General features: G+C 43.3%; 1 protein-coding gene across 1 annotated transcript in view; it reads left to right on the forward strand.

Annotated features, from left to right (window-relative positions):
* Positions 1-15,758, forward strand: part of LOC309477796 (DNA repair protein RAD50-like) — a 41,432-nt gene that overhangs the window by 8,415 nt on the left and 17,259 nt on the right. Inside the window, exons 9-14 of the mRNA XM_082141208.1 lie at positions 129-322; positions 557-763; positions 3,090-3,272; positions 7,995-8,152; positions 8,774-8,949; positions 14,238-14,475. Coding sequence (XP_081997334.1) covers positions 129-322; positions 557-763; positions 3,090-3,272; positions 7,995-8,152; positions 8,774-8,949; positions 14,238-14,475 — 1,156 coding nt within the window. The remainder of the gene's footprint in view (positions 1-128; positions 323-556; positions 764-3,089; positions 3,273-7,994; positions 8,153-8,773; positions 8,950-14,237; positions 14,476-15,758) is intronic.

Below are 15,758 nucleotides of genomic sequence, written 5' to 3' on the forward strand. Positions count from 1 at the left end.
TAGACATGCACTAAAAACTAATACTTTCACATCGAGTGATTTTTTTTGCTCAAAATGCATTTTTAGCTGGAAAAAAAGTTTATTCTTTCTCAGAGCTGTTCATCGTCATTGTTTCTGTTCATTTGAAGGCCGTCTACAGCTGGAGGCAGATAGACACACACTGAACATTAAAAAGAGGGACACCCAGGTGAAGAGTTTAGCGTCTTCCCTGGAGTTGGAGGGCTATGATCGGACTCCTCTTAACGAAAGACAACTCCAGAGCTTCCACAGACAAGTCAAAGAGAGACTGGACCAGGACACTGAAGCCCTCAACCAAACTATGGTAGATAATTGAACTGCAGGACGTCATTTACCACCCAGTTCACGCTCTTTTGTTTTATATATTAAAAACAAAAGAGCGTGAACTGGGTGGTGAACTGGGAACTGCGATGTAAAAATTCTACGATCAAATTAATTCAGATATTTATAAATATCCTGAAACTTCATATATTTTCCAAAGTTCAATATTAGTATTGTAACAAGTTGCCATTTTTTTATAATAATTTCTTGTTTTCAGCAAGATATGCAGGAGAAAGAGGCACAGAAGCAGCAAAGCATCGATGATCTCCGTGACAAGAAGACCGGTCTAGAGAGAACCGTTGAGCTGAAGAGAGACATACAGGCCAAGAAACAACAGGAACTGAAGAACATCAAGTGTGATCTCCAAAAACTGGAGGGCTCCTCTAGCAGACTGCAGGAGCTGGACACTGAGCTTCAGAAAGCGGTTAGATCTGCACTACACCACTAAACTTGCTTTGAGCATTAAGCCCAGAGTATACTTAGTTTTTTTTTACGCGTGCGCTAGCAAATGCTTACAGTCGAACTCGTAGCCTTTCAAAATATACTCCATTTGATAGCATGCACAAACGCAGACGGTCGACTAGTGTTGTCACGATACCAAAATTATTGTTTCGATACCGATACCAAGTAAAGTATTGCGATTTCGATACTTTTTCGATACTTTTCCTGAAAAGGGAGAAACACTCTCAAATATCATTGCTGTGCTTTATTTTAAAACTGGGACAACATTCTAATCATATAACACACTAATAAATGAACATATGAACAGCAGATATATTAAACATTTCAACAAAATATGAAATATAAAAATATAAAAAAATAAATTAGAGCAATGACATTCAAGGTAAAAAAAAACAAAACAATTTAGCAGCATTATCTCATTTATCATAAGAAACATAAGAGCTTTATCTTGATTCTGAACTTTGAATAAAAATATGAACAGCGATTATATTAAACAATGTTTAATATTGGTAACATATGATAAGCCTCATTGGTGATATATTTGACATGTGGGGAGAGAGTTGTGGAAGGCCTATACTTCATGTTAAACATAAATATATAGCAGCAAAGACAACGTCGGCAGTGTTGACGGCAAAATAGGCTACAGAATAATTCGTTCTGTATTGAGAGGTGCAATATTAGAAAATCGATAATATTTTTTTTAATTACATTTATATTGTATTTATGTCAAAACTTTCAAACATCAAAATGTCATTTATTAATATGTATTCGTGTCAAAATGACATAGAAACATCTTTTCCTATTCTATTTTGCCTGGAAACGCTTCCAACACGCTTCCGTGTCGCGTGAAAAATAGGCGTCGGTTCTATTTCTAGCATACACGCGTTTTCCGCGCGTCTCGAGCTGCGCCCAGACGCGCGTGTCACGCAGGCAGTTAACATGGGAGCCGAAATAAAAACGGACACGACACGCAGCCAGTGTGTCGCCGGCCTTACAAATCTGGAACGCGGTCATTCTTAGAAGTATCGATACTAATAAATTAAGGAATCGTGACGTTTTTAATTTCCGATTTACTTTTGAAGTGTCGGTGCACCGTGCAACAGAGCAAGGTAGGCAACGTACTTCCATATGTCACTCCTCGCGTCATCTTTTTCTACTAGTCGTGGACCACTTGTGCTCGCACATGCAGCCATCTCGCTGTAGTGTTTTGTCACATGACACTGACAGCGGCAGGTTCTTTGCTGCGTGCGTCAGGAAAAAAACACAGACGTCCATAGGGAGGCGTTTTTTTTAATTATTTTTTTTTAAGTATCGATACTGATAAATTTAGGTATCGTGACGTTTTTAATTTCCGAGTATCGCGATACTTTTGAAGTATTGGTACACCGTGCAACACTACGGTCGACACATGCGCTCTAGAAAGTTTCATCTGTGTCCAGTGTTTGCCCTATTTTTCTCCAGAAGTTATGACTGATAAAAATGTATTTTAAAATAAAGTTGCGGCTTTCTCATAACACCCCTCACACAAACGCTTGTCAATGTGTGTTTGTTGTTGTTGCAGTCTTCAGTATGTTCTATGTTGTTGTTGTTCCGTCTCTTTTAGTTTCGTTTTCTACTGTGAAACAACAGCCGGGCCAGTGTTGCCAACTTATGGAACAACTGATTAGTGCAAAACAAATTCAGTCCGCTTGTGTGACCTGCGCATACAAAACGTATTTCATTTGTCAATGTTCTGTTGGTTTCCACCAACTGAACCTTTAACTAAAATGACTATGGAAAACATTTATGTATATAGCGCGTTCATGTCAGCTAACAGCTTGCACCAGCTCAATCCCTCTTTTGGGGTAAAAAAACTACTTTGAGGTTTACTGAAGGCACACAGTGAGAAAATAGTGATGAAAAGACACAGACACAGTCATTTTTGCGGCTGACCTTATTGCATACGTATGTAGGAGTTTGAGGATGTAACATTTATGGGAGAAGTGTATTTAAATAAATTATATAACGTAATCTACTAAGTTTTGCGGTTGTCAATTTACTGGTATTTGCGACATTATTTAGCGGCCACAAAAACATGGTCTTGTCCATTTTGTGCTTGACATGTCTGCCACTCCCATCTGCGCTTTCTATGGGATTACAGTCTCACGCTAATTTGCCCTGTTTAATAAATCTGGCCCAAAATCTGAAAAATAAATTGTAGAAAGAAAACAGAAACAGACCTACCATCATTGACACCCTGCATTGCTTTTGTATGTGTTTTTCTTAATGTACTGTATGTGTGTTTATAGGAGCGTGAGCTTGATAATGCCACGCAGGCCTGTACTGTGGACAGTCTGAAGGCAGAAGTAATCGATCTACAGAAGGAGAAAACTGAACTGGATCTGGCCCAGCGCAGACTGGACCAGGAGATGGAACTGCTCAACACACACACCAGGGCACATGCAGAGATGGACATGCTCAAGAAGACCAAGGTGAACACACACATCATTCTCGCCCGCAGCCATATCACCTGTAGCCCAAGACTGGTTTCCCACTGAAGCTGAGCAGGGTTGAGTCTGTCAGTACCTGGATGGGAGACTCCTGGGAAAACTAGGTTGAGGCCAGTAGGGGGCGCTGCTCACCCTGTGGACTGTGTGGGTCCTAACGTCCCACTATAGTGATGGGGACACTATACTGTCAAAAAAAGCACGTCCTTCAGATGAGATGTTAAACCGAAGTCCAGACTCTCTCCAGTTGTGGAGAGACCGTATGTACAGTATTGTAGTAGTACATTAGAAAAGCGCCTTCTAAATGCTTCATTCGTCCATTGTGATAACACCTTTATGCCTAATTCTGAAACAAATGCAGCAAACATAAACAAAACAAATGTCTTTGGACAATAAACAAAATTCACTGCTGGTTCCTTCAAAATTATTTCCTATGGGGTTTTGTAATGAGGTTTTTCAATTTAATACTGCACATCTGAAGAAGACAGAAAACATCCAGGATTCTGCTAATAATCTCGAGATACCATAATATATCCTAAAAAATGTGTTTAGTTCTAGAGGTGTTTGAGTTTGCCAGCACAATGTTTGCAGTAAATAACTGTAACACTAGATGTCAGCACAGTTTTTCTGTGATTTCCTGACCGCCTAATATCCTCCAGTCTTTTATAAACACTTCAGTGTGTCATTTTTACAGCACAAAAAATTTACTATTTACAGTGGGGAGAACAAGTATTTGATACACTGCCGATTTTGCAGGACTTTCAGCTCCCTCCAAAGATTTTCTATTGGGTTCAGGTCTGGAGACTGGCTAGGCCACTCCAGGTCCTTGAGATGCTTCTTACGGAGCCACTCCTTAGTTGCCCTGGCTGTGTGTTTCGGGTCGTTGTCATGCTGGAAGACCCAGCCATGACCCATCTTCAGTGCTCCTACTGAGGGAAGGAGGTTGTTGGCCAAGATCTCGCAATACATGGCCCCATCCATCCTCCCCTCAATACGGTGCAGTCGTCCTGTCCCCTTTGCAGAAAAGCATCCCCAAAGAATGATGTTTCCACCTCCATGCTTCAGGGTTGGGATGGTGTTCTTGGGGTTGTACTCATCCTTCTTCTTCCTCCAAACACGGCGAGTGGAGTTTAGACCAAAAAGCTCTATTTTTGTCTCATCAGACCACATGACCTTCACCCATTCCTCCTCTGGATCATCCAGATGGTCATTGGCAAACTTCAGACGGGCCTGGACATGCGCTGGCTTGAGCAGGGGGACCTTGCGTGCGCTGCCGGATTTTAATCCATGACGGCGTAGTGTGTTACTAGTGGTTTTCTGTGAGACTGTGGTCCCAGCTCTCTTCAGGTCATTGACCAATATATTTCATCATATATTGGCTACTGATGCCGGAAATGCAGTTGCTTTGGTCTTACTAGATCTCAGCTCTGCCTTTGATATGGTAGACCATAATACACTCATCTCTCGTTTAAAAAATTGCATTGGCCTTACAGATACCACTCTTGAATGGTTCCGGGCCTATTTAAGTGACCGTGAGATTTCTGTTCGTATTGGACAACATACATCCTCCACTGTTCCTTTGACTTTTGGTGTCCCTCAGGGTTCCATTCTTGCTCCGATTTTATTCATGATATATTTGCTGCCCTTGGGTTCAATTTTTCATAAATATGGGATTTCTTTTCATTTATATGCTGATGATGTCCAGTTGTATCTCCCTTTAAAACCTAATGATAAACATGCAATGGGAGTTCTGATTGATTGTATTCAGGAACTTAAATTATGGTTAACAAATAACTTCTTGACATTAAATGAAGACAAAGCCGAAGTGATTCTGTTTGGGCCTAGTGATGCTTTTAATTCCAGCACCTACGACCTTGGTTATTTAACCCAATGGGTCACTCCGTGTGCAAAAAATTTAGGCTTTCGATTGGATTCTGGTCTTAAGTTTGATAAGCAGATCAATGCGGTAGTTAAGTCATGTTTTTTCCATCTTCGTCGCCTAGCTAAAGTCAAATCGTTTTTATCTCTAAAAAATTGTGGGGAAAAAAAATGATTCATGCATTCATCACTTTCCGCTTAGACTATTGCAATTCGCTCTATTTTGGGATTAATCGGTCATCTATGGAGCGATTGCAAATGGTCCAAAATGACTGACTAGCTCACGTAAGTTTCAGCACATCACTCCAATTTTGATTTTCTTGAAATGGTTGCCGGTTAAATCCAGAGTTGAACTCAAAATATTAACCATAGTTTTTAAATCTTTACACAATCTTGCACCAGTCTATCTTGCTGAGTTGGTGCACTCACACAACTCTTCGCGCCCACTCAGATCGGGACATTTAGGAATGTTGTCCATCCCTAGGTCCAAATTGAAACACCGTGGTGATCAAGCTTTTTCTATTGCTGGTCCAACACTCTGGAACAAGCTCCCTGTAGCCATCCGAACAGAAACAAATTTTTTTTGTTTTTAAATCTATGCTTAGATCCTATTTCCTTGAACAGATGCTGTTAGCCTAAAATATATATTGTAGTTGTCTTTTATCCCTTTGTAAATTGTTATGTACAGCACTTTGGTCAACCCAGGGTTGTTTTTAAATGTGCTTTATAAAGAAATGAAATGAAATAAATGAAATGAAATATATAATCCGAGTGTGGCATAAAAGCAATGACAATATATGCTACTATTTCTTTTTTAGAAGTTTGCAGATTTTATATACCGTACAGGGCTCCAGACTAACTTTTCCACTGGTTGCACTGGTGCTACCAACTTTCTCAGTTGGTCGCACCAGCATATGATTTGGTCGCACCTTTTTTTCTTTTTTGCTACATGCCATGATAAATCAATGCATGCTGATGAATAGTGGTCTTAGGCTATGTTCACACTTAGCGTCTTTTTTCAAACTGCCAGCGTCTGTTCTACATTATAACCCTATGGAGTAAACCGTTTTTTCAAAAAAGTCCTGAGCGCTTTTTTAGACGCCACCGCCGGCGTCTTTTTCTGCAGCTCAGAGCGTCTTTTTAAGTTGAAAAAAGTTCAACTTTTCTGAAAAGAACGCCCTACGTCAAGCGCCTTTTTGACAGCTGACCAATGACAAGCGAGTAGCGAGACCTGTCGTTTCCATAACAACAAGAACAACTGTCTGTCGTGCACCCACAAACGTCTTTGTGAACCGACATTCTCCTCCCCGGTAACTTCAAAAGCCAACGCAAGAGCCAACTTTCTCTTTCTCGACATTTTTTGCATCACACAGCACTAGGCTACTGTTGCAGCTCTTGTTATAGCAGCCCGGTCTCACCCCAAAACGTCATATACTGACGCGTCTTGACCATGCGTCAACATACGACGAAAAGGGTACCCCTTTAACGTCAATATGAGACGCAGACAGAAGCGCACCAGCAGCGCCTCCTAGCGGTACCCTAACGCATACCTAAACCTACCCATAACCCGAATCGTCACATATGGACGTTATGGGGGTACCCTTTTCGTCGTATGTTGACGCATGGTCAAGACGCGTCAGTATATGCGCCAGCCACAAAAGACACGCTCGGCTGCTATTTGTAACCGAACGCTGCCAGCGTTTTTTTTTTTGCTAAAAAAACGCCGTTGTCAACTTTTTCTTGTCAAAAAAGACGCTAGTGAGCAAACTGTACTTTTTATGTAATTTATGTAATAAATAGAACCTTATTGTAAAGTGTTACTGATTAGTTATACACCGATTCAGACGTCTCCTGAGTTCACTGTTGGAAAGATCAGTTGTTTTAACCATTCATTAAAATGAATCGGTTCCAAGGAGTCATTAGTTCGCGAATTGCACGTGTCATGCGCGTTGTGTGATTATCCCAGCAGTTAGGACATGGACATCCAAGATTTCTGTCAACACAGAAAACATTTCATCACTGGATAGTTTTTTTTCGTTTAATTAAAGTGTTGTTTTATGTCAGCTGAATGTCCGGAACGCTTTTCAGAGAAGATAAGGCAACTTATTTAGCACAATTCACACCCAGCGGTAATTCAGGGGGGGAAAATCTCCGAATGCTCCACATGAAACTTTGTTCTTCCGACCTTTTACCACCGTGTCGATTTATTTTGATTAATATGTGCGAGGGAGAGAGAGCAAGACAGCGCTTAGTTTGCAGACGGTGAAGTCTCGTTTACACTTTCGCCTGGCTCCGAAGAGAGAGAGTGCGCGCGCGCGCGACCGGGTCTCTCTCTCTCTCTCTCTCTCTCTCTCTCTCTCTCTCTCTCTCTGCTCGTTCTTTCAGTTAAACATGCGTCCTGTCACGCGCAGCAGTTCTTCTACATTACTCACTGATCAAATAAGACTTTGGCGAGACAAAAATTCATTTTGGCGGGCGCTAAAACAAGTTCAATGCAGGAAAATGCATGCGTGAATTTAACTGAGTAGTACATGACCATGCACTCGCACAAATGCGACCACATAAATTTTTACTCGCACATTCTCAAAAAATGGTCTGAATCAGAGTAAACTGTGAGATATTAACTGGACGTCACTTAGGCCAAAAGGCATTCTTTCTAGGCAGTTATGGCAGTATACAGAATATACAGCACAGTAATGTCTGGATAGTGTGATCTATATACTCTAATATAGCAGTTTTATGATCAGTGCTTATGCCAGACAGAGGCTTGCAAAGTGACAGCTTTATCCAACTAGAAAATAAATAGTTAATCTCTGCTTCGGATTCCAGATGGAGAAAGAGGAGCAAGTGAGGAAGATCAAGTCGAGACACAATGAAGAGCTGGTGTCTCTGCTAGGACACTTTCCAAGCAAGAGCGAGCTGGCAGACTGGATCCACTCCAAAACCAGAGAGATCAACTCCACCAGAGAACGGCTCAGCAAAATGAAGTCTGTCGCCCTTTGATTTGTTTTTCCGCAAACGTTTATTATAATAAGCTAGAGAATGCCATAAATGATGATATTCAGTGTGAGGGCCTATAATGTTTCATGCAGTTTTAATCAGTATTTAAATGTCTACGTGATTAGCGACATACACACATGCATTGACACTGATGTAACAGAAAATACTGGCCTTTGTACAACCACCCACATACTTAAAATGTATACATATTTGGTTTCGATTTCTGGGTGCCTGAGGAACAGGTCATCTTCAGGTCAGTGGAACATGCAGTGTAGTTTTCAAATGGTGACGTTTAGCTTACACAGACATGTCTAAAATAGGGCTGTCTAGCAAATATGGCAGATATGACTTGCACTTGTAGTAGTGTACATAAACTGTTCGTAAGTTCACACACATCAATAAAATACATGTTTATGTGTAAGATAATATCGGAGAATGTACAATTTTCCAAATGCTGTATTTGCACAATAAAATGTAATTATCCTCCAACTTACTCTAACTTGAACAGTGCTGAAATAATTCCCAATAAATGTTAATACATCCTTTACAGCCTTCAGATAAATTAACTAGCATTACTAGACAAGACTTTTCATTTTTATTTTTCATAGTAAGGAGCTTGCATCTGGAGAACAGAAGAAGACTCACATCATGGCAGAAATCAAACATAAGGAAGAGCAGCTGGTCAACTATGAAGAGAGACTTTTCAACGTGTGCGGCAGTCAGGACTTCCAGTCAGACCTGAGTAAACTGGAGGATGAGCTGGAGAAGTCCTCTAAACAGAGAGGTATGCTCTCACAAAACATTTCAGATCCACACTAAATCTACTTTCTGTGCTAATTTTGTAGGCAAATCTTGAGAATAATACAAAAAATCATATACATTTGGTAGAAAATGCTAGCCTGACTTCGTCATACTCAGATTCTAGTCAGAATGTGAGTCTGATACTGCTCCATTGGGCTGTGATTATGGGGCGTGTTTCAACCAAACCAGGAAAGAAAATGCCTCTGCACTCAATTGGATAGACCTTCAACCAATCAGAGCAACGGAGTTAGTGACGTATGTTTTTCATTCATGTTTCCGATCGGCAAATGCCTTGATCGCGGTTCTCTGTTCCTCTTTTAAAATGAATGCGCTGTCGATATCTTCTGTAACGGACGCAATGGCGGAATCTACACATGATGTTTTATAAACAAAGTTCGGGAGGAGCATGTTCAAATAATCAATCCAATCAACTTGTCATCAAACAATTACCATGTCTACCCTATCAGCATGAGAGGAAGCATATATTTATTCTCTCTGTCAACTCACCTAACATTCCTTGACAGTTTTCAGCATCCCTCCACTCACTCTCGGCTTGTTCTTCCACAGCCAGGAATACGGGGGGAGCACTTTGGGTTCGGGCCGAATACCGAGCTCGGAGCTCTCTCCTCGGAAAGCAAGCCAAATATGCATTTATTCTATCAGACAGTTTTTCAAGTGGGAACTTGTGAAATCTCAATTCTCCAGCGGCAGTCATCGTTGTTGTAAACGAATTCAACCCAAGCGCTCTTTGGTGACATGGATGATTACGTTACTGTTGAAACAGCATTTGTTCGGGTATAATAGCTCCTCAACGGATTAAGTCTAGACCGAACTTCCCGACCTAAAATTTTTGTGGGCGGGGCTAAGTTCGGCTGGCATCCAGGCTAAGAAAATGTAAATATAATGGACAAATCATACATGAGCCCGTTAGGGTCGAGGGACGCGTTTTGTGTATGATGGCCTTTGAATTCTGCTGAAGTCTTTGATGCTTTTCAGATGCAGATTCTGTGTGGGCCTGCTTGACGGTAAATTACTGTTTATTGGTAAACAGGATATAGACTTTCTTTATGCCAAGTAGAGCAATGACTGTTGATATGAAGTATCAAGCTGGGACCCGCACAGCTGAGTTTATGAAGTCCACAGCAGTTACACAACCCAGTATGTGTGTGAATTCAGAACATCCCTGGTTTTCTCAGTCTTCCGTGTTTTGAATGTGATTATCGGAAGTGTTGGGGAAAGTTACTTTGAAAAGTAATGCATTACAATATTGCGTTACTCCCTTAAAAAGTACTTAGTTACTTTTTTTGAAAAGTAATTAGTTGCATTAATTTTGCGTTACTTTTTTTGCACCTAGGCTGGGCTGGGTTTCTTTGTTTTTTTATAACAAAAAAGTTATATTTTTGGGCAAATGTAAAGACCCTTTCACACCAAATGTGAATTAATAAGCCTCAGGCTGAAGGAAATTCATGGCTGTACAGTAGAGGGCGCAGCTCAGACAAACCTATCAGCTCTGCTGCCATTTCTGGATAACGGAAGAATAGGATGCATTACTTACTTTAATCAATAAAAACAAAAGAAATCTATAGTCATTTTTAATTATGGTTTAACTGAATCATCAAAGGTCAGAAGCAAGTACATTGGTCAATAAAGTGAGGTCAAATGCATAAAAATTTGTTTTATTTAACATATTTAGTTATTGAAGGTTTGCATAGTATTCTGATTCTGCATTTCACTGATTTTATTCATTTTGAGAAATATTGAATCTTTTTTGTGCAAGTGAGATGAGTAAATGCACGCTCACTTTTAGTCTAGAACTACAATAAGCATCATGTTCACACAGCACACAAACACACTCATACACTCACACACAACTCCTCTGCACTTACTCATGATTCTCTCAACATGAGGGCAAGAGAGCTGTCAGTCAATAAATGGGAAAACAAAGTAACGTCTCAGTTATGTATGTAACCATCGTTCCCTGAGTAGGGAACGAAGACGTTACGATGTGACGACGAATGGGGTTTCGCTTAGAAATCCTCTCATCTTCGAGAAATAAAACGAGCTAATGGCAAAGAAATGCCATGGGTCTGGGGAATTTGCATTGCACAACTCCGCCTTACCTCGTGGGTATATAAGGAAGTACGCTGGCAACATGCAGATATGTTTCTTCGCTGAGGAGCCGAGACTGAACTCCGGCGTTCCAGCAGTACAGCGGCAGGAAGTGGCAGGGAGACGTAACGTCTCCGTTCCCTACTCAGGGAACGAGGGTTACATACGTAATTGAGACATTCCCTTTCGTGGTCACTACGAGTTATATCGTGACGACGAATGGGGTTCCCAGTCTAATCACGCCACCTCGGCTGTCTTCCAGTGCCCTGCGCAAGTCTGAGATCCCTGTCGTGAGACTAGCACGGACGAAGGACTCCTACATAACACAGGAATACCAAGGTACACTGGGAAGCATATCTTAAGCCTAGTTCACACTACATGATTTTAAGCCCGATTTAAGCCCGATTTGCAAATCGTTGAGCTTGCCGACAGGTCGGGGTGTTATCGCGTGCAAATCGCGGGGGATTAGCGGGCGATGAACGCTCGCCAATCTGTTAGTATGAAAGAGCCAACAACGCATCAAAGACGCTCGCAGACGCCTCGCAGACGCGTCGCCGAGCCCAGAAAAATATCTAGCATGCTAGATATCCAGAGCTGTCGGCCGACTCAACCTCACTGATGTCATGAGCTACAGCCAATCAGAGCAAGGCATGGGTTGAGGTCACCGGGAAAATACGCGGTTTTCAAAGAAACACAGAAGAAGAAGACGAGTTTACAGAAAGATGAGCAACATGTCGTCAAGAAAGCAATGGACTCAGGATTTGGAGCAAAATTTTATGGAACTATGGCAGGAGCATGAATGCCTTTATGATGTTGGACATGAGATGTACCACAACCGCTCCGAGAAAGAGAAAAGGTGGACGGAAATTACAAACGCTCTCAAACAGCCAGGTGAGCAAAATGTTATTTTTACATTATCTAAATGTTATAGGTTGAAATGTAAATTAAATCTTTTTACTGCGCTGTTTCGCGTCATTTCCGGTTCGTTTATCGCGTGATTGTTCGTGACAAAACGTGGTTTGTAGACAAGATAGAATCGTTGGGTGACAGAGTTGTTGTCAACTCGTGTAGTGCGTTACCTCCTGTTGTGGATCAATCACGTTGTGTCGTGTGGTGTGAACAGCTCAACAACTTGAACACTCCTGATTTCACAGAGAGCAAGTCATGTAGTGTGAACTGCACAGTTCAGCCCGACGTTTTAAAGTCATGTAGTGTGAACTAGGCTTTAGTGGAAATATGCATTCAGTGCCAGCCCGAAAGGGGGGGGGGACTTACAGAATACACATATGACCCTGGAGGGGGCTGCATATGGAGAATCACTGGGGTGTCCAGCCGCAGGTGGAATATTTCAACCCCAGGGGTGGCAAGGTGGCTTGCCAAGGAAAAGACACATGCTCAGAGAGGCTTACAGTGGAAATACACATGTGGGGGTCGCCCAGAGGGGGAACCATGCACATGGCGGCACCTAGCCAATTGCAAAAGCTGGTGGCATAACTCTGGCGTTGACCTCAACAGTGCTGAAGGAACTCAGGGCCTCTCGGGAAGGCGCACCTGAGGAGAACAATCGTACGTATCCAGTCCGTGGAGTGGAATGGCGAGCAAGCGAAGACACCTGAGCGGGTCCTAGTACCGGCTGGTTGAAGCGAGTACGTGAGAGGACACTGGCTCCACTCTGAGGTTATAGAACCTGGTGAATGTGTTAGGTGTCGCCCAGCCTGCAGCTCTGTAGATGTCTGTTAGCGTGGCGCCATGCGCTAGAGCCCAAGAGGAGGCCACACTGGCTCCTCTGTGCAGGTGGAGTGGGCCTTCACCCCAAGGGGGCACGGTCGACCTTGCTGCTGGTATGCCAAAGCAATGGCATGCACTATCCAGTGAGACAACCTTTGCTTGGAGAGAACCTTTCCCTTCAGCTTCCCACCATAACAGACAAAGAGCTGGTCTGAGGTCCTGAAACACTGCGTTCTGTCTACGTAAGCACGGAGGGCGCGTACTGGACAGAGCAGTGCCAAGGCTGGGTCTGCCTCTTCCAAGGACAGCGCTTGCAGGTTCACCACCTGGTCTCGTTTAAGGGAGTGGTGGGAACCTTGGCCACATATCCAGGCCGGGGTCTCAGGATCACATGAGAGTAGGCCGTCCCGAATTCCAGGCACGCTTCGTCAACCGAAAATGCCTGCAGGTCCCCTACTCTCTTGATGGAGGCCAATGCAACCAGGAGCGCTGTCTTCATTGACAGGAACTTAAGCTCCACTGATTGCAGAGGCTCAAAGGGAGCACTCTGCAGGGCAGTTAAAACCACTGAGAGGTCCCAAAAGGGTACAAGAGGAAGGCTAGGAGGATTCAGTCTCCTCGCTCCTCTCAGGAACCTGATGATCTGGTCGTGCTTTTCCACGGACTTACCTTCAACTGCATCATGATGTGCAGCGACAGCGGCAACATACACTTTCAGGGTGGAGGGAGACAGCCTCCGCTCCAACCTTTCTTGCAGGAAGGAAAGCACGACACTGATCAGGCATTTTCTGGGGTCTTCTCGGCGAGAAGAGCACCAGGTGACGAAGAGGTTCCACTTCAACGCGTAGGCATGTCTCGTGTGAGAACCAGAACGCATACTTGTGGAGGCCCCGCGGCTAGCTGTGCGCCAGTGCGTCTGTGCCGAGCGTGCCCTCGGTCAGGGAGTAAAACAGGTCGCAATGGGACGAGTCGTGGGAGGCAAACAGGTCTACCTGTGCGTCCCCGAACTGATCCCAAATCAGCTGGACCGTCTAGGGATGGAGTCTCCATTCTCCAGGGAGAGGCTAAATCTGAGGATCTGCATGTTGCCAGTGTACTTCCTTATATACCAACAAGGTAAGGCGGAGTTACGCAATGCAAATTCCGCAGACCCATGGCATTTCTTTCCCATTGGCTCGTTTTATTTCTCGAAGATAGGAGGCTTTCTAAGCGATACCCCATTCGTCGTCACGACGTACCTCGTAGTGACCACAAAAGGGAACTTGCGTTACTTATTAAAAAAAGTAATTCAGATATTTTTTTGGGAAATTTTAAAAGTAATGCGTTACTTTACTAGTGACTTGGAAAAAGTAATCTGTTTACGTAACTCAAGTTGCTTGTAATGAGTTCCCCCCCAGCACTGATTCTCATTATCTTTTTGTCTTCTCTTGGCAGCCATGCTGGCGGGCGCCACCGCCGTGTACAGTCAGTTCATCAGTCAGCTGACGGAGGAGGGCGAGCCCTGCTGTCCCGTGTGTCAGCGTGTGTTCCCCTCAGAGGCCGAGCTTCAGGACGTCATTAATGACATGCAGTCCAAGCTGCGGCTCGTCCCAGACAAACTGAAGAACACCGAGCAGGACCTGAAGAGGAAAGAGCGCAGGCGTGATGAAATGATGGCACTGAAGCCCATCAGGCAATAACACTTTTCTGGCCATTCAGTTATCACTTTATCTATCTATATGTCTATTCCTCAATCTGTTTATCACTTTAACTATCCATCCTTTACTTCATGTTTATACATCCATCTTTTACTTCACCTATCCATACATCCATCCATCATTCACCTTTTTACCCCTTCATTCCCCATCCTTCTATCCATCCATCCATCCATCCATCCTCCTGTTTACCCCTTCATACCCCATCCTTCCATCATCCATCCATCCTCCTGTTTACCCCTTCATTCCCATTCCTTCCATCTATCCATCCATCCACCTGTTTACCCGTTCATTCCCCATCCTTCTATCCATCCATCCATTCTCCTGTTTACTCCTTCATTCCCCATCCTTCCTTCCATCCATCCATCCATCCATCCATCCATCCTCCTGTTTACCCCTTCATACCCCATCCTTCCATCATCCATCCATCCATCCTACTGTTTACCCCTTCATTCCCATTCCTTCCATCTATCCATCCATCCACCTGTTTACTCCTTCATTCCCCATCCTTACTTCCATCCATCCACCCATCCATCCATCATCCTCCTGTTTACCCCTTCATACCCCATCCTTCCATCATCCATCCATCCATCCATCCATCCTCCTGTTTACCCCTTCATTCCCATTCCTTCCATCTATCCATCCATCCACCTGTTTACCCATTCATTCCCCATCCTTCCTTCCATACATCCATCCATCCATCATCCATCCTCCTGTTTACCCCTTCATACCCCATCCATCCATCCTCCTGTTTACCCCTTCATTCCCATTCCTTCCATCCATCCATCCATCCATCCATCATCCATCCTCCTGTTTACCCCTTCATACCCCATCCATCCATCCTCCTGTTTACCCCTTCATTCCCATTCCTTCCATCTATCCATTTATCATCCACCTGTTTACCCCTTCATTCCTCCATCATTCCATCCAATCTTCTTCCCGTTTTCACCTTCATTCACCATCCATCCATCCATCCATCATTCCTCCTGTTTACCTCTTCATTCCCCATCCATCTGTCCACCTGTTTACCCCTTCTTTCCCCATCCTTCCATCTATCTATCTATCTATCCATCCATCCATCCACCTATTTACCCCTTCATTCCCCATCCATATGTCCACCTGTTTACCCCATTAATTCCCTATCCTTCCAGCTATCCATCCATCCACCTGTTTACCCCTTCATTCCCCATTCCTGTCCGCTTATTTACCCCTTCATTCCCTATCCTTCCATCTATCCATCCATCCACCTATTTACCCCTTC

This window comes from Leuciscus leuciscus (genome assembly GCF_965113295.1).
Source record: "Leuciscus leuciscus genome assembly, chromosome: 16".
Classification (NCBI taxonomy): Eukaryota; Metazoa; Chordata; class Actinopteri; order Cypriniformes; family Leuciscidae; genus Leuciscus; species Leuciscus leuciscus.